This window comes from Chiloscyllium punctatum, chromosome 49 (assembly GCF_047496795.1).
Source record: "Chiloscyllium punctatum isolate Juve2018m chromosome 49, sChiPun1.3, whole genome shotgun sequence".
Classification (NCBI taxonomy): Eukaryota; Metazoa; Chordata; class Chondrichthyes; order Orectolobiformes; family Hemiscylliidae; genus Chiloscyllium; species Chiloscyllium punctatum.
In genome coordinates, this window is record NC_092787.1 from 5,260,060 (window position 1) to 5,287,937 (window position 27,878).

General features: G+C 39.3%; 2 protein-coding genes and 1 pseudogene across 5 annotated transcripts in view; 2 read left to right on the forward strand and 1 right to left on the reverse strand.

Moving 5' to 3' along the window:
• Positions 1–5,705, reverse strand: part of mrrf (mitochondrial ribosome recycling factor) — a 46,421-nt gene extending 40,716 nt beyond the window's left edge. The window contains exon 1 of the mRNA XM_072566363.1: positions 5,591–5,705. The gene's annotated coding sequence lies outside the window, so the exon portion shown is untranslated. The remainder of the gene's footprint in view (positions 1–5,590) is intronic.
• An 88-nt stretch (positions 5,706–5,793) lies between these two features.
• rbm18 (RNA binding motif protein 18) overlaps positions 5,794–27,878 on the forward strand; it is a 41,047-nt gene continuing 18,962 nt past the window's right edge. The window contains exons 1-3 of one of the 4 annotated variants that reach the window (XM_072566364.1): positions 5,794–5,903; positions 8,506–8,624; positions 24,968–25,094. In XM_072566364.1, the coding sequence (XP_072422465.1) occupies positions 8,512–8,624; positions 24,968–25,094 (240 nt within the window). In that variant the 5' untranslated portion in view covers positions 5,794–5,903; positions 8,506–8,511. The other 3 variants (XM_072566365.1, XM_072566366.1, XM_072566367.1) reach the window with 3 other exon arrangements.
• LOC140469227 (kinesin-like protein KIF24) lies at positions 12,143–14,947 on the forward strand (annotated as a pseudogene).

Sequence of the window (27,878 nt, forward strand, 5' to 3'; positions counted from 1 at the left end):
AGTTCTGCCACAGAATTTTATACAAGAGACATTTGTACAAAATCAACATGAAACCTGACTTAATACAGCCACTGCTGACCACTAAAAAAATTAGAAGTAAAGTGGTTTTGCATTCCTTTTATCTTTTGAAGTCTAGTTTAATAGAAAATAAATTCAGCTTGTCAAACTCTAGATGACATTAATGATACAGGTGCAGGTTACTGCATCAGTGCCATGATTGAAGTCATTAATGGACAAACATCAAGCAATATGCATCATAATAACTGGATCCTTTATTCTATTGGAAACCATATTTTGAATTAACAAAATAAAACCCAGTAACTTAAATACCAGAAATAAAGATTATTTCAGTTCTATCTAACACAGGAAGTATGGTTCCTGTAATTAGATATTTTTGATTAATGTTGGAAAGGTCTATTTTCAATTGATATTTTATTTGCTTTTTTTATTTCTATCTTCTTCCATTTCACCATTCTGTGAATCAGAGGCTAAGCTGTGCTCTGCCTACACATAGATTTAAGTTCTGGGACGTGTACAGACTTATTGGCTTCTAACAAACTTGCCCTTACTCCCTATCAAGAATCTACCTTCAGCACAAGGCCTAGCATTCTGCAACAGCACATTAAAATACAGATTGTACCAGCCTTGAGACCAGGCCTGTGCCAAAACAGAGGACATGCTAGACAACAGGAGGTCACATATCCAGCACACTATCCAAGGCTGCAGCCCTGTGCGTTCCCCTCAAACAGAGACTGAAGCCCGGCGTGTGGCCTTCTGCCTGCGCCTTCTGGCCATCTTGGTCAGTGACATTCTCGGAAGGATGAGACAATTTCAAGGAGGTGCTTCAGAATGACAGCATCCCTGGTGGAGTACTGAGAGTGACAGGGAGGTGCAGATCTAACCATGACTATTAGCAAGTGTTGTTGGTAACTAGTGACTATTCCCTCTGTAGCAATAAACCACTTAATATTACGAAATACTAACTTTTTAAAAATGGTACTTAAAAACGTATTGTAGGGAATGAGATTGGAGGATGATTCAAACTGGAAGCACTGTTGCTGCCAGTCTAGAGAATGTTGAATAAGGGAGGTACCAACTTGTGTTGAAAGTGAAGTCCTGATATTGGAATCAGCCTTGTGTCCTTCAATTGCAATAACATGCCCACCAGTTTTATATGAATACATACATTTCATTTTATAAAAAAGTTGCATTTAACATATAAATGCACTATTTAATTACCATATATTTTGTGAGAAAAACTATTCATTAACAAATTACCCTTCAAAAAAATTTGAAGTTCTATTTCTGCCATATTTAAATTTCTGTGTTTAATCAAAGGATGGGCAACCAAAGCTCAAGCTTTGGTTGCCCATCCTTTCCCTCTTGTGGGATGTTATGTAACAGCTTCTCTCCTTTTGAAAGCCCCTTCCATTGTTTAATAAATAATGAAAAATCTCATTTCAAATAATTTTAAAACAAAGGGTGAAAAATAAAATTGAGAATAAGATTCTTTTTAAAGACAGTGAGTAGTAATGACCTGAAACCCGTTGCCCACAATGGTGCAGAAGAGGAGTTAATTAATACTTTGAAAAGAAAATAAACTTGTGAGGCTGAACAGAAAGCATAGGAACAAATCTGACTGGTTTGCTTTAGAGTCTGTATGGACTTGATGGACCAAATATCTTCCTTCTGAGCCATAGATTATTCAATGCCTTTATATCATTGGCTTTGGTGAGCTGCTTAAAATTATTTGTATTATATTTTATTCTGAATCCATGACTAGAAAAATGTAGACTTAGATTAACTGGACTATTCTAAGACATCAGAGGCCAATATCAACTGCATCATGCAGTCCTTCTGCTTCATTAACTGCTAAGTTTTCAATCAGATCTGGAAGAACATCCAAATCAACTTACAGAAAAATGGATGTCCCTGAAAGAAAGGACTTGTATTCATATGGCGTGTTTCACAAATTAAAGCACTGTCCCAAAGTGCTTTAATTAGGATACTAACTAATGTTATAATTTCCTCTGTGGAAAACATGTCTAGGACATTTTACAAGACGCTCATAAATAGATGCATAAATATGAAGAAGAGATTCAGGGACAAGGAAAAGGAAAAAAGCATCTTAATAAATCTGGCCTATTTCAAATAAAATTTTGCAATCAGTTTATTCTCTTTTCTCCTAACTTTTAAATTTGTGTCTTGGGTGTTGAAATTCTCCATTAGTGAAAAATGTAGATTTATCTCTATTAAAAATCAACTTCACAATGTCTCTGCCAAACAGATTAACTTCCTAATCTTTGCTCAGTACTACGATTATTTAATCCTCTTCATTACTCACAGTAATGTGGAGGTGTTGGACTGGGTGGACAAAGTCAGAAGTCACACAATATCAGGTTATAGTCCAACAGCAGGAATTCATCCCTAGGAAAAAGAAGCATGGTACAGGGAGGATGAAGCAACCGTGGCTGACCAGGGAAGTCAGGGAGAGCATAAAACCAAAAGAGAAAGTATATAATGTGGTGAAAGGCAGTGGGAAACTAGAGGATTGGGATGCTTACAAAGACAACAGAGGGAAACAGAAAAAGAAATAAGGAGGGTAAGCTAGCCAGTAATATAGAGTAAGACTATAACAGTTTGTTTACATATATAAAGGGCAAAATAGTAGTGGAGGGATTTATCAAGGAGGGTCCCAGAGCACTGGAAAATCACTAACATGATACCCCTGTTTAAAAAGGGAGTAAGGCAAAAGATGATAAATTTCAGACCAATTAGCCTAATCTCTGTTATGGATAAGATCTTGGAATCCATTGTGAAGGATAAGATTTCTGAATACTTGGAAGTGTATGGTAAAATAGGGCAAAGTCAGCATGGTTTCATCAACAGGTGGTCATGCCTGACAAATCTGCTAGAATTCTTTGAGGAAGTAACAAGCAGATTAGACCAAGGAGAGCCTATGGATGTTGTCGACTTGGACTTCAAGAAGGCCTTTGACAAGGTGCCTCACAGAAGGCTACCGAGTAAGATAAGGGCCCTTGGCGTCAGAGGCAAGGTGATAGCATTGATAGAAGCTTGGCTATCTGGCAGAAAGGCCGGATGAAGGGCTTTTGCTCGAAATGTCGATTTTCCTGCTCCTTAGATGCTGCCTGACCTGCTGTGCTTTTTCAGCATCATGCTAATCTAGACCCTGTCTGGCAGAAAGCAGAGAGTAGGGATGACCGGGTCCTTCTCAGGATGGCAGCCAGTGACAAGTGGTGTTCTGCAAGGTTCAGTGTTGGGACCACAACTTTTCACTTTTATATATTAACCATCTAGATGAAGGAACTGAGGGTATGTGAATAAGTTTGCATACATTACAAAGATAGGAAGATGGACAGGTAGCATTGAGGTGATGGGAAGACTGCAGATGGATTTGGACAGGTTAGGACAGCAAAGAAGTGACAAACGGAATACAACTTGGGGAAGTGTGAGGTTATGCACTTTGGCAGGAAGAATAGAGAAATAAACTACTTTCTAAATGGGCAGAAAATTTATAACTCAAGTGCAAAGAGATTTGGGAATTCTAGCCCAGAATTCTCTCAAGGTAAACTTGCAAGTTGAGTCAGTAGTTAGGAAGGCAAATGCAACAATGGCATTTATTTTGAGAGGACTTGAATATAAAAGGAGGAATGTACTACTGAGGCTCAATAAGGCTCTGATCAGACCACATTTGGAGTACTCTGTGCAGTTTTAGGCCCCATATCTCAGGATGGATGTACTGGCCCTGAATCGTGTTCAGAGGAGGTTCACGAGAATGATCCCAGGAATGAAAAGCTTAACATAAGAGGAATGTTTGAGGACTCTGTGTTTATACTCGATGGAGTTTTGAAGGATGAGGGGGGAATCTAATTGAAACATACAGAATACTGAATGGCCTGTAGAGAGTAGATGTTGGGAAGATGCTTCCATTGGTAGGAGAGACTAGAGCCCAAGGGCATAGGCTTAGAGTAAAGGGAAGACCTTTTAGAGATAAGGAGAAACTTCTTCAGCCAGAGAATGGTGAATCGATGGAATTTGTTGTTACAGAAGGCTGTGGAGGCCAGGTCATTGAGTATATTTAAAACCGAGATAGATACATTCTTGAGTATTAAGGGTTAAGGGGAGAAAGCGGGAGTACGGGGTTGAGAAACTTAAAAGCCATGATTGAATGGCAGAGCAGACCCAATGGGCTGAACGGCCTAATTTCTGCTCCTATGTCTTATGGTCTAACAGGATTATTTGAAATCACAAGCTTTCGGAGGGCTGCTTCTTCATCAGGTAAAGTGGAGGGAAGCACATAGGGACAGAATGAAAAGGTGGAGAGATAACTGCAAGATAATTCCAAGAGTAATTAAGAGTGTCAAAAGAAGGTACAAATGGTGTGAGTGGAGTGTCAATAACAAGACTTGTTATTCAAGCTGACACGCCACTCACACCACTTGCACCATCTTTTGACACTATTAATTACTCTTGGAATTATTTTGCAATCATCTCTCCACCTATAAATTCTGTGTCTGTACACTTCCCCCTATTTCACCTGATGAAGAAGCAGCCCTCCAAAAGCTTGTGATTTCAAATAAACCTGTTGGACTATAACCTGGTGTTATGTGACTTCTGACTTTATTCATTACAAGGGAGGTGATGGCCTAGTGGTATTATCAGTTGATTATTAATCTACAGACCCAAGTAACATTCTGGGGAGCAAAGTTCAGATCACACCATGGCAAATGATTTAATTTGAATAAAAAATAAAAAATCTGGAATTAAAAACTGAATGACCATGAATCTACTAATAAGAAAGATGGAAGGAAATCTGCCGTCCTCACCCGGTCGGGCCTCCATATGACCCCAGACTTAAAGGGCCCAGAGGACCGTTAGGAATGAGCAACAAATGATAACCTTGCCAGAAACACCTCATCACAGAATCTCAAAGGCAATAATACTTCTCCAATGATTAGGTGAGCAAAAGTGCACAAATTATGAAACCGGAAAGCCATGTACAATAAGGAAGAGTAATGTGTTAAACATTTTTATGCAGTTGACGGAAACCTGCAGAACTCCAAAAATGCTACTCACTCGTCTCTACAAATGTACTTTTCATTAACGCAAATAGAACAATTTGCATCAATTTCATCATCAAAATGAGGTCGGCCAATTTTCTGAACAATCAAAAGGAGAATAAATACTGTAGCACTATGCTACGCCACAGAAACTAAAGCAAATTCCGAACATTATTACGAGGAGAGGAGACAATATTTTTAGGCGCGGAAGAACAATTACCCCTGGAGCTACTCCCCCATTACACTTATTATTTAAATTATATGATTACTATGAACCATAACAATTTATAAACACATGGGGCTGATCACTGACATCTGTTAGCAACCTGACCCTGCGGAACAGCATTATCACTGAAGGACAATGTGGCCTGAAAGCGGAGAGAGTTCAAGACATTAAAAGTTTAAATCGGGGATGCTTTCACCTTAATACAATACATTTCTATTAAAGTGGCCGTTATTATTGTTGTTTTTATTGTCAATGGGATCAATGAGACCCGAAGATCAACTACCTGCCCAATGAGTTTCAAGAGTCTCCGTTGCTCCTAGCGTTCACCCTGCTGCCACATCCGGGCCAACCCACTGTGTGTATGGGGCAAAGGGACTACATCACCCAGAATGCTCCGTCCGGCTACGCTGGGAAGGCTGCGCGAGGACGCCACGCGTCGCCCGACGGGCAATGTGGTCTTTTCCGCCCATTGAGTGACGGCACGAACCGGAAGAGTCTGCGGCGAGGTGAAAGGTTAGGCTGTTGTCTAGACCGGATGTAATGAAAGGGGGAAACTGGGAGTGACGAGGGAATGAAAGGTTCACCCGCGTGGACAGGTAACGGACGTCGTGAGGGAGGTTGATGGAACTGGAATGCCGCTGGGTGGAGGGAGTTTCAAATCAACCAAATAGCGCCGCTTTAAGCGGTCGCCCGGAATCCGAACGGAAGTGAATGAGCCAGAAACTTGGGCCCGAGGCGAAGTCAGTCACGTAGAGCGGCCTTTCCTTTACGTTTGACTCTTCGGGAGTTACTCTCGCAGTGACAGAGATTTACCCCACTCGGGGATTAATCTCGACCCACCGACGCAGACGAGCCTGTTTCATGTCCATACAGTAGCCACAGGACAAATGGAGAAAGGCCCCTCATGTTATAATGTCAGTCCTTTGCAATTCGCCCTAAGTTTATCTTTCTTCCCTCTCCGTCTCCCATCCATACAACTACGAAGGCCAGATGTTTTTGAATTTCCTACTGAACACCGCCCCGCCCCCCCCCCCCCCCTCTTTTTGGATGGTTCTTAAAACCTGCCTCTTTGATCAAACTTTCTGGTAACCTGTCTCTAAATGGCTGGGTGTGAATTTTGTCTGGCACTGCTGTGAAGTTCTTTTGTGTGCTTTTCCCCCTAAACTAAAGGTATGATATAAATCCTTTTTATAAGAAGTAACTAGCTGTCCAAAAAGCGCAATTCTGTAGAGAAAAATGCGTTTCAGGCAAAATGGGATAACGCTCAGCATCGCCAGCTGGAATAAGGGAGCACATAGCAGTGTCAAGCAACAATATTATCATGTGCTTAAGTTGTTTTCTTTAATTACTTCCTTACTTTTGTAACCTCTGCAAACTGCACTTCATAAACTTCACTTCACAACCCATGTTCTTAACAGGCTCTCCTGGTTGCTTAAATGAATTGGTTGAGGGTCCCCTCCTAAATTCCTTTGTGTTATCACTTCAGCCTCCACAACCTTGGTCTTTTGATCTTGGATCCAGCATGGGTCAATGTTTATTCTCATTCTACCTTTGCTACAGCACTTGCAGCTATTTGTCATTTACTGTATTTGACTTCTGACCATCGACGTTGCAACTTTGTTTCCTGTCTCTCGAAGCTTCCCATGAACTCTCCAAGTGTATTTTCAATCATTGCTGAGAAATAACAAATTTTAGATTCTCCCCTGCACATCCCCATTCCAACAAACTTCATCCACACCCATAGGTGATAGCTTCACATTGTTTTCTGATTTTTGTTTGATCCTATAAAGTGTGTGAGAAATGTAAATTATTGTCAAACAAGTTTTCTGACTTATGCAGGATCATTTGTAGTACAATGCAATAATGTTATAATACATATTGTAGACCATGAAAATCTGTCTGAATAATGTAAACGTTTGCAATTATTTCTGAAGAGGTAATATACATTGGCCTTTCTTGTAAGATGCTTTATGTCTTGTGTGTTAATTGTCTAGAGGGCCTGAGTATCTGTCTTGTGTGTTGGTGGCCAGGTTTATTACATGAGATGCTGTCAGATTTTGGCTCCATACATTTTCATATATAGCCTCCAACATAGACTTTGTTAATTTGGCTTTACAGTATGCCATTGTCTAGACTATTATGTAATGATTAAACATCCAAAACAAAAATCACACTTTGATGACAATTATGTTATTTTTCACTATACAAAGTACTTCACGTTTCTGTGTTTAATTTTAAGGTTTTGATTTCTTTCCTTTCTTGCTTACCTTGTTTGGTAGTTTTCTTCCGAATCTCTAGGATGTTGTTAATCTTGTGCTGCTCTGGTTTTCAGGATGCTGGCCACCAACTCCTATCTCTTCCTAAATTTGTATATTTCACATGTCAGTTTCTACTGGTTAGGCCAAATTCATCAACATGTGTGCACTTTTTCTCAAAGCAGCCATGGTCCTTGTGACTATTTGAATGTCTTGTTTTTTTTTGGTCATGATGGCTGACTTACACATTGCCAACTTGAGTATCCACAAAGGAGTTGTGGTGCAAACAGTAGTACACATAGGGGGAGGATGGTGTTTGCCCATTTCTTAAACTGAGATAAAGTATGCTAAGCAATGTAATTTGCGGTCAGAATAGTATTGTCCTGTTGGAAAGTAGCTTAATTTGGCCAGTGTGTTTTGTAAGTTGGCTATTACGAAAGGAATGAGTGCAATACTTTGTATTGTCTGTCTTCAATCACTAATTGAAACTAATTGAAAAGTAATTCTAAATTAGCAATGTATCTGTTAGTTGTTCTTGTAGTGTCAGAATAGGTCTCATTTTTCAGTCAGAAGGTTGTCTAGTTCAAGTTGCACACCATAGGCTTGAGCACTTAATCTTGGCTGACACCAGTGCAATACTTAGTCTGATGTCTCATCTGAAAGATGAGAAATTAAATTAGAGCCCCATTTACCGTTGGATGGGCATCAGAAATCAAATAACATGATTCCAACAAATACTAGCATTTCTCACTGGTGTGCTGAAAAATACTTATTTCCCAACCAGTATCTCTTTAAAAAGTTGTTAATTTCACCATTTATCTCATTGTCATGTTGGGGACCTTGCTGTTCCATGTTTCCTATGTTACAACACAGACCACATTTCAAAAGTACTTAAGCACTTCGGGAAGTGTTGAAACTGTGATAAAGTTTTGCTTTCTTCTAGTGACATATGGGGACTGAAAATGAATCTCTTCCACTGGAAAATGCTTCTATTCTATCTGAAAGCTCCTCACAAGAGGGACATAGACTCTGGATTGGCAATCTTGATTCCAGGTTAACTGAGTAAGTGCTGTAATTGCTTTTATTTTCCAATAGTGTTCAGACGCAATGATGGCACTGTTATCTATAAACATTATTCTAAACAACAAAGTGCTTCAGATTTCTGTTGCCTGTTTAAATAAATTCAGTTCTATATTATGCCTGACTCCTGTAGAGTAGCATTAAAATAATTTAAATGTAACATTCAAGCATGTTATAGCATGATGGGGAGCAATCAATTATTAATTTAAAATTATTAATGCATTTAAATTTATTTTTCTATCATCAGCAAACTTGGCAACAATGCCTTCAGTTCCTTCAGCCAGACTGTTAATATATTATGTGAATAGTTGTGGTCTCATGTTGAGCTCTGTGAAACTCCGTTAGTCACTGCCTACCATCCTGAGAGAGATCCCTTTATCCCCTCTCTCTCTGCCTTCTGCCAGTCAGCCAATCATCTATCCATGCCAGTACTGTGCCCCTAACTTCATGGGGTCTTATCTTATTGAGCATTCTCCATAGAGTCATAGAGATGTACAGCACGGAAGTAGACCCTTCAGTCCAACTTGTCCATGCCAACCAGATAACCCAACCCAATCTAGTCCCACCTGCCAGCACCTGACCCATATCCCTCCAAACCATTCCTATTCATATACCCATACAGATGCCTTTTAAATGTTGCAATCGTACTAGCCTCCACCACTTCCTCTGGCAGCTCGTTCCATAAACTGACCGCCCTCTATGTGAAAAAGTTGCCCCTTAGGTCTTATTTTATATCTTTCCCCTATCACCCTAAACCTATGTCCTCTAGTTCTGGACTCCCCCACCCCTGGGAAAAGGCTTTGTCTATTTATCCTATCCATGCCCCTCATAATTTTATAAACCTCTATAAGGTCGCCCCTCAGCCTCCAATGCTCCAGGGAAAACAGCTCTAACCTATTCACCCTCTCCCTTTAGCTCAGTTCCTCCAACCCTGACAACATCCTTGTAAATCTTTTCTGAACCCTTTCAAGTTTCACAACATCTTTCAGATAGGAAAGAGACCAGAATTTCACGCAATATTCCAACAGTGGCCTAACCAATGTCCTGTACAACTGCAACATGACCTCCAACTGCTGTACTCAATACTCTGACCAATAAAGGAAAGCATACCAAACTTCTTCACTATCCTATCTACCTGTGACTCCACTTTCAAGGAGCTATGAACCTGCACCCCAAGGTCTCTTTGTTCAGCATCACTCCCTAAGACCTTACCATTAAGTGTATAAGTCCTGCTAAGATTTGCTTTCCCAAAATGCAGCACCTCACATTTATCTTAATTAAACTCCCATCTATCACTACTTAACCCATTGGCCCATCTGGTCAAGATCCCGTTGTAATCTGAGGTAACCTTCTTCGCTGTCCACGACACCTCCAATTTTGGTGTCCTCTGCAAACTTACTAACTATACCTCTTATGCTCATATCCGGATCACTTTTTTAACTGATGAAGAATAGTGCCACCGATCCTTGTGGCGTGCCACTGGTCACAGGCCTCTAGACTGTAAAACAACCCTCCACTGCCACCCTTTGTCTTCTACCTTAGCGCCAGTTCTGTATCCAAATGGCAAGTTCTACCTGTTTTACATGAGTATTAACCTTGCTCACCAATCTCCCATGGGGAATCTTGTCGAATGCCTTACTGAAGTCCATATAGATCACAACTACCACTCTGCCCTCATTAATTCTTTGTTACTTCATTGAAGCACTTTAAGAACCTTCTGGAAATCCAGATAGATTACATCATTTATTCCCAAGGTTTTGTACCTAAGTACCTTGCACCTAAGATGGTGAATTGGCCATGCTAAATTGCCCATAGTGCTCAGGGGTATGTAAGGTAGTTGCATTAGTCAAGGGAAATGTTGAGTAATATAGTAGGGGAATGGGTCTGGGTGGGTTACTCAAGAGGGTTGATGTGGACGTTTTGGGCCAAATGGCCTGTTTCCACCCTGCTGCTGTTCTGTGATTCTGTCTGCATATTTTCAGTCATATATTGAATAGTCTATAAAGCAAGCTAAACCTATTGCACTAATATGTGCAGCACTGTGCCAGGACCAGTAACAACCTGATATTTCAACTTGTGGGTTCCTGCTTGATGTGCCCAACTTAAAGGACTTTAAAAATACCTGTGGTGTTTTAAGATGCTTGCATATTAACTTATAAAGAATATATTTTTCCTGTAACATATACATAGTATATTTTGTAGAGCACAGAAATTGGCCACTTGGCCCAGTGAGCATACCCCCCTCATTCTGACTGCTACATCTCAACCTTTCAGCATATTTTTCTAATCCTTTTTTATGCACTAGTCTATACTCCTTTTTCAAAAAATCTAAACCACGTACATCAACCATTCCCTGTGTTAGTGCTTCACATTCTAATCAGTGAAAATATTTTTCCTCATTGGATTTATTGTTAGCTAACTTGTATGCATGACTCTAGTTTTAAATTCTGCCACAAATGGAAATATTTCCTCCATTTTGCTATCCAATCACCTTTTTAATTTTAAATAAGAGGTCTAGAGAATGTTAACTTTTTTAATTCAATAATTTCTCTGGTCTAGTATTATCCCTGTAAGTGTTGCATTTTCTTCTTTTGTTTATTAGTTTGACTACAATTGTATACCGTTCTCAAGCATAGTACCACCAGAGTCACCTGCGGGTTTAACATAACTGTTACTTGTCAATTGTCTTTTTTGGTATTTCTTTGCAGATGAAGGTTAGCAGAGGTTAGTCAGACCTGTCTATGATCATTCTCCAAGAATGTGTGCAACTGAAGATTGCTGCTGAGAACAGTTGTAACTATCCTTCCTCTGTGTCATGCTAGCATGTCACACTCAAAGTATGTGCAGCATTTCAGATGTAGCATCACCAGGCATCATAACCAGGCAGGATCTAGATTAGAATGGTGCTGGAAAAGCACAGCAGTTCAGTCAGCATCCGAGGAGCAGTAAAATCAACGTTTCGGGCAAAAGCCCTTCATCAGTATTCCTAATGAAGGGCTTTTGCCCAAAACGTAGATTTTACTGGTTTCCAGCATCTGCAGTCATTGTTTCTACCGTCATAACCAGGCTGTGAGCAATGTGGCGCACAGATGGGAATTTCTGCAGGCAGGGAGCCTTGAAATGTTTGCATGGGGCCAATCTGTTCAATTTGAGGAAGGACTGGTCGTGTTGTTTTGTGGCAAGTTGGTGCTCATGTATTCTGGTGGAGTTTCCTGTCCGTTTGACCTATGTAATGTTTCTCATGTTTGCCACATAGTATTTTATATATCACATTCGTCCTGCATGTTATGGGTATGGGGTCTTTTGTCAAAGATAGTAGCTGGCAAAGTATGGCTGTTGGTTTGTGCTGTCATTATTCCCAGAGGATGTAGAAGTCTTGTTTGTTCTAAGATGTTTCTAATGTAGTGTAGGGTAGTCGGTGTTTGGGGGTCAGTGTTTTCTTGGTGCTTGTATGCCAGGCATCAGCGGATGAAGCTGGTAGGGTATCCATTTGACCCCATGTGCGGGGTCGCAGCGCACATGCACGCGTGCTGTGTTGTGCGCCTTTCAAACGGCTGGCGGTGTTACCATGGATCCGAGCGGTCGTCTTGTTATGGTAGAAGGGAGAAAGGCAGAATGAGGGAATGCTGCAAAGTTGTGGCAATACAAGTGGTAGAATGTCCTCGTGTCTCAACGAATGTCCGCGTGAAGCTGGACTGGAGCAGTACTACACTCACTTCATAACAATGGGTTTTCTGAAATCACAAGATCTAGTTAAGCTGACCATGAATGATTACTCTGTGCTGGGAATGCATAGCATGCATGATCAAAAGCGTTTATTCCAACTCATTCAAATTATAAAGCTGTACAAAATGAGGACCATGATGCCAGTGCAAGTACTGACTGTTCCAGCCAGAATCACTTCATGTCTTTGTGGAGAGAACTAAACCTGGCCCTCGGTGTCAGTTGAACTTTGAGTACATACCTAATCATAAAAGGGACAATATCAGTCAGGTTTCTGAAACCAGTAGCTATCCTCAGCTACCATCTGAAAATCATCTTCAGGATACTCCTTCAGGATTGTTGAAACCTCCTTCAGTTGACCAGCTACCTGTCAAGTTATATCTAAAGGATATGCACTCTCTTCCTGAGAAGGAAACTTGCTCAACAATCCAAAATACAAAAATGATTTTGCATGTTTCAGGATAAATTATGGACTACCACGTGCTGTCTTGAGGCCTGTGAACCCTGGGAAAGAACAGGCATGGATTGAGGTTGAAAAAATCCACGTTTGTGTTCGAAAGCGACCTTGGAGTAAGAGAAGTGCGACGTGGAGAAATTGATGTTGCAAAAGTGGAAGAAAATAGCTCTGTCCTTTTTCATGAGAAAAAGGAAGCAGTTGATTTGAAGCAATATGTCCAACAATGGAATGGCAATGTGCTTTGCATATGGGCAGACTAGAGCTGGAAAAACTTATACTATGATTGGGACTGATCAAAATCCAGGGCTGTATGCACTTGCTGCTGAGGACATCTTCACACAATTGCAGACATCCAAGTGAGACAGACCTCTTTTCATCTGGATAACTTCTTTGAGATATACTGTGGCCAACTATATGACTTGTTGAATAGGCGAAAAGGATTGTTTGCCAGGGAAGATGGCAACTATACAGTACAAATTGTGGGATTGTGTGAAATTCAAATGGATGCAGTGCCAGCCTTGTTTGAGGTGATTTCTTGGGGTAGTAAAGCATGGAGTACTGGTGCTTCTGGGATAAATACAGATTCCTCATGTTCACATGCCATTGTTCAAGTCCAGCTTAAAAACCTAAATGATGATACAATTGTTGGAAGGATTTCTTTCGTTGATCTAGCTGGGAGTAAGAGTGCTGCTGATGCCAGGGATTCCAACAAACAAACTAAAATAGAAGGAGCTGAAATAAATCAGTCTCTTGGCCCTAAGTGTATTCGAGCTTTGGACCAGGAACATCCTCACACACCCTTTAGGTAAAGCAAGCTTACACTGGTATTGAAAGACTCATTTATTGGGAATTCTAAAACCTGTATGATAGCTCATATTTCACCTAGCTATGTAGCCACAGAACATACACTGAACACTTTATGCTATGCAGATAGGGTAAAAGAACTAAAGAGAGGAACCAAAACATCCAGCACAATACATAATGGATGTCAAGGAGCTAGAAGCCCATCTCTGAAATGTATTAAGGAAACACCTTGTACAACATGGAGAAAAAAATTAATACAGAAAAATGTGAAATCGAAAATTGAACAGTTGTCTTGTGAGACTAAAAACACAATACAGCCAAAATCAACATCAGTTTTTCATTCACCTAATGTCCTGTGTTCCACATCTAAAATAGCAAATAAAGATGCGCTTTTGGAGAACCCCTCAAAAGGCATGTGGCTAAGTCACACTACACCCAATAAGGAAATCCTTAAGAAAGGTTCATTAAGTATCAAAAAATGTTCAAAGGATAAGGGTTCAACAGATAAGAGCTGTAGGACTAAAGAGCGTTTTCTGACTAATCCCAAACCTGGAACATCCAAGATAATTCAACATGGATGAAGGAAAGATTTATTTTCAGAAAACCAATCTAGTGTAACTAAAAATGTGAAAGTTCAAGCTGTTTATCCCATTCAGAAAGAAATCATTTCAAAACTAGATTTCACTGTACTGAACAGAAAATAAATAACTGTTCGTCTAATAAAAGAAATAGTTCTGAGAATTTTGAAAATGTCTCTCAAGACTCCGGAGTCAACTGTCAATATGCACCTTCTGCAAAAGGAACGGGAAAGACATTTGCATCTTTATCATCAACTCCAACTCCAACTTCAACAATCACCATTGACACAAAAGCTTGGTTATCAACTGATGAAGGAACTTCTCAGGCAATTCTATCAACCTAAACTTAGAATGGATGATGAGGAAATTAAATATATTTCGTCACTGCAGTGTGTGGTCCAAAGGTCAGATGATCAGAATGAATGTAGTAGTAATTGTGATTCTTACGATTATCAATGGCTGAATGATGGTGAAAATCAGACTGATCGTAGTAATCAACCGACCTTCTGTTAAGCATCAAAAGGAGAACGAAGTGGAAGAAATAAAGTTCAAGCATTTCTGTTTTCTCAGAATCAGTGTATTTGTCTAAGGGAAGAAGGCAACAATAAAATTACATCACTATGGAATACAAGTGAAGATTGCACAGTTGCCCATTCATCAGGAGCTAACTCCAAACAAACAGCATATTCACAAAATAGTATTGGTCAAGAGCACTTAAGTTGTTTAACAACTGACTCTAAACTCCTCAGAATAAAAATCAACATCTTTCAAATTGTCAATAATTCTTTGAAGAGGTGACAAGTAGGGTAGACTAGGGAAACCCAGTGGATGTGGTCTATCCAGACTTCCAAAAGGCCTTTTTAAGGTGCCACATGGGAGGCTGCTGAGTAAGGTGAGGATCCATGGTGTTCGAGGTGAGCTACTGGCATGGATTGAGGATTGGCTGTCTGACAGAAGGCAGAGAGTTGGGATAAAAGGTTCTTTTTTCGGAATGGCACCCGGTAACAAGCGGTGTCCCACAGGGTTCAGTGTTGGGGCCGCTGCTGTTCACGTTATATATTAATGATCTGGATGAAGGGACTGGGGGCATTCTAGTGAAGTTTGCCGATGATACAAAGATAGGTGGACAGGCAGGTAGTACTGAGGAGGTGGGGAGGCTGCAGAAGGATCTAGACAGTTTGGGAGAGTGGTCCAAGAAATGGCTGATGAAGTTCACTGAGCAAATGCAAGGTCTTGCACTTTGGAAAAAAGAATACAATCATGGGCTAATTTCTAAATGGTGAGAAAATTCATAAAGCCAAAGTACAAAGGGATCTGGGAGTGCTAGTCAAGGATTATCTAAAGGTAAACATGCAGATTGAATCCGTGATTAAGAAAGCCAATGCAATGTTGTCATTTATCTGTTGCAATGTGTCCAGTTTTGGGCCCCACACCTCAGGAGGGACATACTGGCACTGGAGTGTGACCAGCGGAGATTCACACGGATGATCCCTGGAATCGTAGGTCTAACATATGAGGAACGGCTGAGGATCCTGGGATTGTACTCATTGGAGTTTAGAAGGTTAAGGGGAGATCAAATAGAAACTTACAAGATAATACATGGCTTGGAAAGGGTGGACGCCAAGAAATTGTTTCCGTTAGGTGAGGAGACTAGGACCCGTGGGCACAGCCTTAGAATTAGAGGGGGTCGATTCAGAACAGAAATGCGGAGACATTTCTTCAGCCAGAGTGTGGTGGGCCTGTGGAATTCATTGCCGTGGAGTGCAGTGGAGGGCGGGATGCGAAATGTCTTCAAGGCAGAGATTGATAAATTCTTGATGTCACAAGGAATTAAGGGCTACGGGGAGAATGCAGGTAAGTGGAGTTGAAATGCCCATCAACCATGATTAAATGGCAGATTGGACTCGATGGGCCAAATGGCCTTCCACTCCTATGTCTTATGGTCTTACATTGCAGCATTGTTCACCTCTAGCAATATAACACTAGCAAAGGAAACACTAACTGCACTTCTAAACAAACGGACAACAGTTTCATTGTCAGTCTATCAGCAAAGATAATATTCTGAAACAACTAGACCTAGTCTTTGCCACCCACTTTGTCTTTAATGACCAGGTATATGAACAAATCATAGGCATGCTCATTGCTGAAGCAGTAATGCAAAGCCTAGAAAGCACAGCTCTTCCACCAACGCCCCCCGATCCAGCCCAAATTATTAATCAGATACGTAGACGATACCTTTGTTTTTGTTAAACGGTAAGTACACACTATCTCCTCAACAGCACGTTTATCGGGATCAAGTTGACCAGAGAAGAGAACAACCAACTCCTGTTTTAAGCGTACTGGTTGAACAAATGACCAACAGTGAGTTCCTTACCAAAGTGTATAGAAAGTCTGCACATACAGACCAGAACCTCAGTTACTACAATAACCACCCCAAAATCCAGAGTGTTATGTCAAGGCCCTGTGTTAACGAGCTGCAATACTGCAATACCCCAAACTCAGCAAAGAAGAGGAACACTTATACAAATCTTTGCCAATAATGGGTGCCCTATCAGCTTCATCTGCCAATGCCTGGCAAACTAAGGAATACACTGACCACCCCACCCTATGTTAGAAATGTCTCAATGAACGGTGAGACTTCTACATCCTCTGGGAATAATGACAGCACAAACCGACAGCCACACTGTCAGTTACTATCCAGGGCATAAGACTATACCCGCAACATGCAGGACAAATGTGATATATAAAATACTATGCGGCAAACGTGAGATACATGACATGGGTCAAACAGACCGGAAACTCTCCTCCAGAATACATGAGCAGCAGCTTGCAACAAAGCAATATGACCAGTCTTTCCTCATATCAATGCACACTGACAGTGAAGGACACCAATTTAATTGGAACAACCTTACCATACCAGGACAGGTGACAAAAAGATGAGCTCAGGAATTTCTGGAGGCCTGATATTTATCCCCTGGCTCCATAAACAAACACATTGAAATAGACCCCATCTAAGAACCACCACTGTACAAAACCAGTTGAACTACCTGCTACAGCAGGCATAACCATGTAAATTCAGGGCAGGTCACAACAACAGCATTTCATCCGGACACCATATAGCACTGAAGATGTCACCTAGGAGGGATACAAAACGTTTGCAAGGAAATCAACCAGCTTGGCAAATCGACCAACAACTTCAACCATAACCCGAGCTAAAAATCGTCACAAACCTTAAAAGCATAAAAGTGCTGTCTAGGATGATTTTTATTTCTCTGCAATGCATTTAGAAGTCTGGCCCAGATATTCTGAGGGTGGCACACCCAGTTGGATTGTGACTTCACTCATTTTATCTTTACGTTCACATGAGCTCCACATTTATACCTGGGAATTTTTATCCAAGCCACTTAGAAATCCTGAGCAATTACAAAATCAACAGTTTCCCTAATAGCGGAGCATCATTTGGTGAAGTCGAGCCACAGTCCCTTATGCAGCAGTCAGTTGCCATGATCTGTGATGTAAAATGTCCAGCAGCACAGCCAGACACTTTAACGGTCACTGAAAGGGTACGAAAAGAGTTAATGTGGCTAAAGTGGTGGGGTGTCAGGTAAGTAATAGTGCATAGGGTAGGTTGGGCAATGGTGGGTGTGGCAGGGCCAGTGGAAAGTAATGGTGGAGAAAGGAGTGTGAGTTTGCTTGAGTGAGGTGGGGGGAGTTTGGGCTGACAGGCAACGGGTATATCGAGTAACGTTGGGTCCTGTGGATCTGGAATAATGCTTGCTCAAGGGTCTATAAAGCTGGGGACAATGTAGTTGGGGAATGGGAGTTAGTTGGCACAGAGTTGAGGGGGTCACTTTAAAAGTTACCCAGGAGGCAGACTAGGTTTTTAATTTAATTTTTAAAAATACATTTTGATTAAGTTTTTAAATTTTCCTGGGTAACTATTAACTTGATGGAAGTGGAAGCCTCAATTCTCTAGTGTTTTCTCAAAGGGCTCAACAAAGGGGAATTACCCATTGGAATTCTCAATTTCCCAGGCAAAATTCCCACAGAGTCAGCTGTGTCTGGCATTCTCCAGAATCTGGGCTAGAACTTCAGTCTGTACAACGGCAACTATCTGGCCATCAATTTATCCAGGCCAGTGTTCCTACTGGTGACTATTCAAACAGTACGAATGCTGTTTCTTCTTAAAGAAGCAGGTTACAGGAATATATAAGTTTTGTGTGGATGTTAAGAATATTGTCTGAGTGCAGGATATCAAGACAAAATACATCTCCGCTCATGCACTTTTCATTGCAATCAAGCTGCAAGCAGTTGTCTGAGCAGAGCACATCACAAAGTTTCTATAGTGAATTCAGTGCTATAGTAACATAAAAAATTGTTTAACATTGCTGGTTATATTCTGGCTGTTGTCATAATTAAGACATTGAAGATAAATTGTCCAACTTATTTTAATACGCAATAGTAGCAGGATGTTTGCTTTTTCTGATTGGGATATTGGACGGCGTTGCAACCTCATTCAAATACAAGCATCTTGAGGGTTTTATTTGACGGTGGTTGACAGCCATATTTCAGTGAGAGGTACATAGAGGAACCTCGATTATCCAAAGGACACGGGCGGGGGAGTATTTTGTTCAGTTAATCAAATTACAGATAATCAAATACCAGATAACAGTTTAGCCAAGCAGCGGGGCATTGTGATCTTGCCGGATAATCCAAAATTCAGATAATTGGATCCCAGATAATCGAGGTTCCTCTATACATGTTTAAATTCCCATGTCTTTGTTATTTAAACCATTTCTAATTTGATTTAAACCAGCAGTGAGTGGGATCAGAAGATTCTGAACAGTCAGCGATAAAACACATTTTATCATTAATATTCAAAGGCAATATATGGTCCAATTTATATTGGATTTAATTTGTGTAATGTTTCATTGCTGTTAACCTGCCTTTTTCATTTGTTTAAAAACAAAGCATTTGAGGATTTTATCTTCTGAGCTACCGTCTAATATTCTAATCCTTAGAAAATTAATCCTGTGAGGATGTGTGATATTATCAGTAAGCTGGGAAACTGTCCCCACAGCATTTCTGTTTGCCTTCAGAATTGAATTGCCCAACTATTAAGCCAGCAAAGGGGTGAGTGCTTAACTGCAGTTGTAGCCTGCTGAACCTGAAAAATATTCTGGTGTTTTTTAAAAAAGTGAGAAACGTAAGTTGTATTTTTATTAGGTAAGTTGTGCAAATTTTGATTGTCAGCTCTGCAGGCTCAATGTTTGCTGTTGGGATTTGGAAGCTGTTCTAAAACATGGTCTTTAGAATATTGAGGTAGATCTGATCATACTATAATAATAGTATCAGTAGTTGTGGTTAAAGCAAACTGTGTGGTTAATGGATAACTTAATTATTAATAACTTAATTAATTAATCTCTCTCCACCTTCTTAATAAATCTGTATTGCAAATGTTTGTTTTCCTACAGGTGTTTAGTAGAGTTGTCAAGAATATAATATAGTAATTCAACACTTTTTTTCTAAATAAATTGGAAAAACTTGCTTTGTTTGGTGTAGGATTATTGCTCAAGTTCCGAAAGAGCTAATGTTTAATTTGGAAATCTTTATTAGATTATGGCACTGAAGTTGAATTTGTAGAGGTGATTTAAGTTGCTGTTTAAGCTAAGTCTCAGCTTTCATAATTTTAATGCTCTGTTGAGGGGCTATGTCAGAATAAGCTAGCATTATTCCTCAGGGTATAATCACTCTAATGATTTTAGCGTATGTGGTTGACTGCTGTTTTATTGCATTCAGTGTTTGAGATATTATTGTTTTGAAAGAAACCTTGACTGTAATGGTAAAAAGTTTGAATAGTTGCAATAGTGCCAGGTGGAAAACAAGAGGAAGAGGAAAGAGGAGAATGGGGAAGGCTGCTGTTATGACTCACGTTCACATCAGTTATCAGGAAATAGAAGACAAACTTAGCCAGAGTACTACGCATTGCCACTCCTTTCTGGGCAGCTGGGAGCATGTTAATTGTGACTGCTGTCACTGTTAAAGTCTGCATTGAGAAAATATAATAAGCATTTGGATTCTTCACTGAACTTTTTCCAAAGCCTCAAATTACCACCAATATGTCCAAATGTCTAAAGGTATTCTAGCCAAGGTTTATGTAAGTACAAAATGGTTTGCTTTGTTAAATATTAAATAGTCCTGCCTTTTGATGATTCGCTGGAGCCAAAATTTGACTGTTTTCTCTCTACAGATGCTATCAGACCTGCTGAGTTTCTCCAGTTTGTTTTTTATTTCAGCTTTATACTCTATTTGCTTTAGCTATGGTTTTTCAATATTCGACCTGACTTCAAAAGAATTAGGAGCTCCAAGGCCAATCTATCTGTCTGTTCCACATAAAGTACAAATATATTTATGTTGGTCCTTCCCACATGCTTAACATTGCCCTTTAAATACTATCTGCCAGACTTTGTCACACTCTCTGTGCATCCACACCTCCATACAGACCATACTCTGCAATCACCCTACCATGGGTTTATGCAGTGGCATTTGGAACTGGCCTGTAAAGAAATCCATACTATTCATGAAAACTTTTTGCTTATGTGGATGGAGTGAGTTCTTAACCTATTCTAACCATTTCTCACTGACTCCTACTTTTAGTCCTGCAGAGTAACTTATTGTGATGTGCAGTCCCAACATTTAGTCCATATATGCTATCCATGATAAATTCATCAGGCTTTTAAGCTCTCTTTTTCCCTGCTGAATGGGTTAGGCTATCTACAATATTTGACATTACCCTTCTGCTTTGTTTTCCAGTGGGAAAAAATCTTAATATCTCAATATTTCAAATGTTAAAAGTTCAAAACCTCCCAGTAGTTTCCCCAATTTTGTTCTGCTCATTTGAGGGGGAAGCCTATCTTCATCATAGATTCACTTGCATTGATTATTTACAAAAGGAATCTGCCTTGCATCCTTTGTTTCTGTAATATCCTTCTTTCAAGATCTCCAAAACAATTATAGTTTGAGTCAAATTGAAGTTTTACACAAACTCAGCAATGTCACAAGCTTACTGTTATTATTAAATATACCTGTGTGGAATGAGGCTCCTTGGCCCATTGGAAGGGCATTGCACACAGACCTAGTCCTCACTGTATGGATTAGATTAGATTAGATTACAGTACAGTGTGGAAACAGGCCCTTCAGCCCAACAAGTCCACACCGACCCACCGAAGCGCAATCCACCCATAGCCCTATATTTACCCCTTACCTAACACTACGGGCAATTTAGTATGGCCAATTCACCTGACCTGCACATCTTTGGACTGCACACCTCCATAACCCCACATTTCCCATGGCTAATTCACCTAATCTGCACATCCCTCAACACTTTGAGCAATCTAGCATGGCCAATCCACCTAACCTGCACATCTTGGACTGTGGGAAGAATCCATGCAGGCAGGAGGAGAGTATGCACAATCCCCACAGGGAGTCACCCAAGGCTGAAATCGAACCTGGGTCCATGACACTATGACAGCAGTGCTAACCACTGAGTCACCATGCCACCTCTGTGTGTATGCACTTGTGCGAAATATATCTGTGTATAATTCTGTGTGCATTTCATGTTATTTTCAGGTAGCTTTTAAATTCCTAATTGACTGCATGCCAAGATTTCTGTTTCTGCAATTCCCCCCGACTTATAATTTTGCCATTTGTTTTTAAACTTTTACTGCATTTTTATGCAATGAGCGACATCTATTACTTTTCACTCTATTAAACTGTTTTCTCCTGTGACTCCTTCCATTCTTCTTTGATTTACAATGGCCTTAATCAGCAAATTGTTATTCTGTGTCCATGTCAAAGCAATGTATTAATTCATAATTTATAAATGGAAAGCAAAAGAAGGCCTACACACATAATGTGGCTTATTGCTACCCACATCCTGCAAGTCTGGAAAATATTCATTTATAGCTCCACCCTGCTCTCTGCTTTATTCCTTATAACTACCTCTTTCTGTTAACTGCATTTTTTCATAATGCTATGCATCTGGATTTTCACTAGGTTTCCTCTATATGCCAATTTATAAAGTGTTTTTCATTTCTGCTTTTGTTTTTGAATGCTGTTGGCTACACCATAAAGAATGTTGGCATTCTCAAGTACATACTGGAACTTTTCTTATTCACAAGAAACAAGTGTGACTACTTTTTTTGCTGCCCTTTGCAACTAAATACATTCTTAAAAAGCTGTTTAATTTTTAAATTTCATTTTAAGAATTTTCAAAGTGTCAGCTTGAGTTACTCCGTGAAGGTTCATTGGATACAGTAATTGTCATAGCGATCTGATCCACCTGAACCAGGAAGGTTCCAAAATAAATCTCAACCTCTTCCGGGTTATCCAACACTGGCAAGCAGCAGCGTGGTCTCCTTGGACCAGACTGAGCTAGAATTGTGGTTTCCTAAATTGGATAGAGTTTAAAAAGAAAACTTAAAAATTGCAACAGGTGTGCCCAGGAAATATTTTCACGTGGATTATTATCGAAGTATCAATGTGAGGATTTAAAGATCTGCTGCAATAAAGCATATCCTCACAACACAATTGTAGTATTTAGTATAAACCAAATACAATCACCATCTGCTCAAGCTTTCTAGTGCACCAAGATTTTATATCTAAGATTTTACCTTTTGGTTTTTGGTGCATTATCAATTCTGATAATTGATGTTCGAATAACTGAGGCTGATCTGTACAGGGTATTATGAACACTTGTCTACACTCTCTATTTCGTATTTTTAAATCAATGTCATGCTTTCACTCCTTTTCTGTGGTTTTTGATTTCCCTTTGGTTTTCTGCATGCCCGACTGTCTCAGAATATGACCTTTCTTTCAGCCCAACCCCTTACCTCTCCTGTGCATATAATACTTCTGTATTTTATTATAGTTAAAATACCACAAACCATAAATGTGTATAAACTTTGTTCTATTTCTGTAACTCTTAAAATCCACATCTCTATTGTGTTGTGCATTCCCTGCAATTTTTTTAAACCCTCTTGGTGAAAACTTTATATATATTCAATCTCAGTGAATGGTGTCTGGGAAGGTGAGTCCCCCTGCAAGTGAAGGTTACTGTTGAAGGACAAATAAGAGAACCTGTTAATAAACTATTGAAGTCAAGTTAATCTGTTTTGATTCTAAACTCAATTTTGTATGCTAAGAACAAAGGTAGAACAACAAAAATTACTTCCATTGACATTTGGCTCTGTTTGCCAGAGTGAAATAAAGAGTAGTGATGTTTGGCTGCATTTTGTTTCTCACTACTAGCTTTCAAGATAGATCCGTTATCAACTTCCCAGTTAAGGCTTTCCCATTGTGATTCTGAAAGCTTATAGAAAGTTGACGTCTATTGTTTCAATGAAAAGAGGGGGGTTCATATTTACTACAATAGCTCTTTAAAATTGGAGGCACTGATAAATGTTTTTGAAAATTGGCAGTGAATTAGATGGAAATAGCTTGCTTGATTGACAAGTTGTTTGCAGCTGTTGAATCCATTGCTGCTTGTTGACCATGCCTTCAAAACAGAAGCTTTATTTTCCAGAAAGATTTGTAAGTCTGCTTTTTCCCTTCTGTAAATCTCTCCTGAAAGGTAGAGTAGATTAGATTAGATTAGATTACTTACAGTGTGGAAACAGGCCCTTCGGCCCAACAAGTCCACACCGCCCCGCCGAAGCATAACCCACCCATACCCCTACATCTACATCTACCACTTACCTAACACTACGGGCAATTTAGCATGGCCAATTCACCTGACCTGCACATCTTTGGAATGTGGGAGGAAACCGGAGCACCCGGAGGAAACCCGCGCAGACACGGGGAGAACGTGCAAACTCCACACAGTCAGTCGCCTGAGGCGGGAATTGAACCCGGGTCTCTGGCGCTGTGAGGCAGCAGCGCTAACCACTGTGCCACCGTGCCGCCCACGGTGTCAACTTTTGGGTACTGCTGTTTCATGATTGTGCAGACTATCTGTATTAGTGGAGAGGTTTATTACCCTCAAAATAGCACCTATCTAACCAGACTTGTTTAATAATGTATTGTATGAACATATTTTGTCGGGGGTGGGTCAACCAGAGAATGTGTTTTTAAAAATCGTCCTGATGACACATAGAAAAACCAAAATTTCTTTTTTTTTTAAAGAAAGCTCCAAATAAATTGAAGGGAAAGAAAAATGGCAGAAAGAGATTACATGTGAGAGTATTTGTTAATAGTTTTATTGACAATTTGCAGGCAGGAGAAAATTAAATTTATTCCCCAAGTATGCTTTTCCCAGCCATGTTACCCTTGTTATGTATTCCCTTTTTTGTTTGACAAAATAAAAAATTTCTGTTTTACACTTGATCATTTCTACAACTAAATATGCCCTCCTGTGACAGCCTCACTTTTTTATGCTGCTTCTGTACCCTGCTCAAATGTTTATCCGTGGTTGAGTGAATTAAACTTGTTTTTCTTCTGTTGCATGAGAGATTTCAACAATGCTACTGATGTTTTGATCCCAGGTTCCTGTATGTTAGTGTTTAGTGAACCTAGAAAAACATTTCAGCTTGGAATGGGAGCAAAGCTTTAAACAGAACCCTCCATTTTTTTGAAAATCTATTTGCATTTACAGTTTAGGCTACCATTTAAAATAGTGTATGTCTGCAGGTTTCTTTCAAATTTGTTAATATTCAAATCTTAATCAGCAGCCAAAGTGGTGTTAACAGTATTTTCATCTCTTTCAGATACAACCTTCTAAAGCTACTCCAGAAATTTGGAAAAGTGAAGCAATTTGACTTCCTTTTTCACAAATCTGGTCCGCTTGAGGGGCAACCTAGAGGCTACTGCTTTGTCAACTTTGAGACAAAAGAGGTAGGTATTTTTTCAAAGGTGTTTATTCCTTTTGGGCCATTAAAAATTAAATCAAAGCTCTTAAATGTAGTATTTATATTGGTTCTACTTACTTGGAATTAAATAACTCTGGATAGTAATGCTATTGTCTGTACTTGACTTGACAGCACTTATGTCCAACCCCAATACAAAAACTATTTCAATTTTATTTAACAAGGAAGCAAAAATGTTTTCAAATAACTGCTTTGTGCATCATAAAACAGTAGTAATTATTTTATCCATCACAATTAGTGTCATTTTAATTTCCCATCTGTCCATTTTCTTGCAGCATTCTTTAGTCCCTTTTATTATCACAGCTGTCTTTTCCATCTACTACTTAGATTCCTAGTCCTTCCAATAGCTTGCAATCCTATTACCTTCAAACTTCACACTTCGCTTTATAACTTTTATTGATCCCACCATATACAAATTATTTGTCGACAACTTTGTCAATTACCCTCGTCATGAAAACTTAGTCCAGTTGGAAAAGGCTTGGTGTATTGGCTAGTTAATTAATAGGTCTCACTTTATATATGGAGGTGTGTGCCAGTGCCACATACCTATTGACTTAAATTAAAATGTAAAGGTTCATTTTTGGAAATCAAATTTGATACTTTTGAGCGCAACCCACAAGATGACAGGTAAGGCCTTCTGACACAGTCTCTGCTTCAGAAGCATATCCATACTGTCATAAAGGGGACTAATTAATAAATTACCAAGGTTTTGTATGTTAAATTTAGATAATATTTCAGACTAATTTTTAATATTTATATTACACAACTTTTGTGGTGTTCTAGCCAGAGACACTTATAATAGCACTTAATTTTAATAGCACTTAATTTATTTCAAACTGCACTGAATATTATCATGGGCAACCGTTTTTAGCTTAATTCTTAGAATTGAAAGTTGAGTTTGATATAATACAAAATTCAGTGTATATGAATTTCTACTTTCACAAATAACTAATATATCTTTGGAAATTCTATAAACCATTAGTTTGGAGAAGGCTTCATATATTTGAACATGTTTGTTGCAAAGGTTATTTTCCTTTGTTGCTACCATGAGGAAAAACTCCTGAACCAGTCTGTTTACCAGTCAACTGTACAGACCTTAATACTTGGTGACCTCCCTCAGGTATTTTATTTTATTGACTTCACTTCCTCTTACATACTAATAAGGTGTTGTTAGCACTTTTCTACAAAGAAAGAGAACCCTCAAATCAGAAACAGCTTTGACTGTGAAGGACAACCAACCTCATTTTGAATGCTGATTTATATTTATAATGATGTTAAAGTGAGACTTATTAATTATGACGGGCTAATTCTTTGCTTTCTAGACCTGAAATTAGCCCTGAGTGAGATACACAACATAGGTTGTGTAGTGCTGGAGTAGATCCCAGCATTTTAAGGTGAGGTATGTGGGTCTGACCTCCTATACAAATGTCTGCAGGTGTTAAGTTATATTCTCTTTAGCATCAATTCAGCCCAATAACTTTTGCCTTTTTCATAGGATCGAAATCCAATCAACCTTGTCACATTTCTTGAGCTGTATTCGGAAATGTTTTTAGATACTCATTCACTCAATTATTCTTTGTCTTGGTGGCCTTCCTGGGAAATCTATTGGACCAGTTACTTCCTAGCATTTTATGTGAAAATTTACTTCATGTTGCTTAGCCCACATTTTTAAGGAGACTTTAATTATGTCAGTCATCTTCAGTATTCTTAAAGAATAAAATTGTCACCAAGAAGCCCCTATTCTAAAGAAAGCAAGCAAGAGTTAATTCTGCTTGAATATATTTCTCATTCCAGTAATCATCCATGTTGGTTGTGTCAATTAAGGTCAATTAGTTAATAAAGCATTTTAAAATGGTATTTGACTAATCATAATTGTATATTACCCTGTTTTCAAAAAATCATAAAATGTCCGGGTCCAGAAACAGGCCATTTGGTTGAAGCTTGTGTTAGTATTGTCATCTCGAGCACCTCCTTTCTCTCCATATTTTTTCCCCTCCCATTATATTTTTTCAAGTAATTACTTAATTCCTACTTATAAGAAAATTGCTAAACTTCGTTTCACCAATGGTCTGCAGCAGTGCATTCAACATATAACCACAGTCTTAAATAAGATATGCTTTCCCACCTCCTTTTAATTTCTGCCCACTTATTAACTGTCACTACCCCTATAGAAATGATCTATCAATTTTTATCTTTAGCTTAACCTTTTATAATTCTGAAGTTCTTTATTGGGTGGTACCTTGCTCTTTTCAGCATTAGTGAAAATATCTAACTTGTCAAGTCTGTCTACCAGCTTGTTCTTCATGATATTATAACAAATCTACAATGTACCTTTTTCTTTTTGAGGGAGCTCAGAATTACACAGTAATCTCAAATTGTGGTCCTGTAGTTCCAATACTACTCCTTTTATCCTTTTGTAGATATTTCTAAGCTTGGTGTTCAGAGATGTTATCAAGTGAGACTTGAACCTGGAGCTCCTGGCTTAGACATTATCACTGCAGCACAAGAGCTATCCTCCTTTCTCTTGTATTCTGTATTTATAGACATACCAAGGATTTGCTTATCCACTTTGGCTCTATATCCATCTTTTTAAGAATGATTGTCCCAAAATAAGATTTCTCTGTTCCATTTAACATCTTAGAATCTTGAAGTCTGCATTTCCTTGCCTTATTCTTCCCAAATATATATTTTTTTCTACATTGAACTGCATCTGCCCAGTCTCTGACCTTTTTATAGCTAACTAATCTGTCAA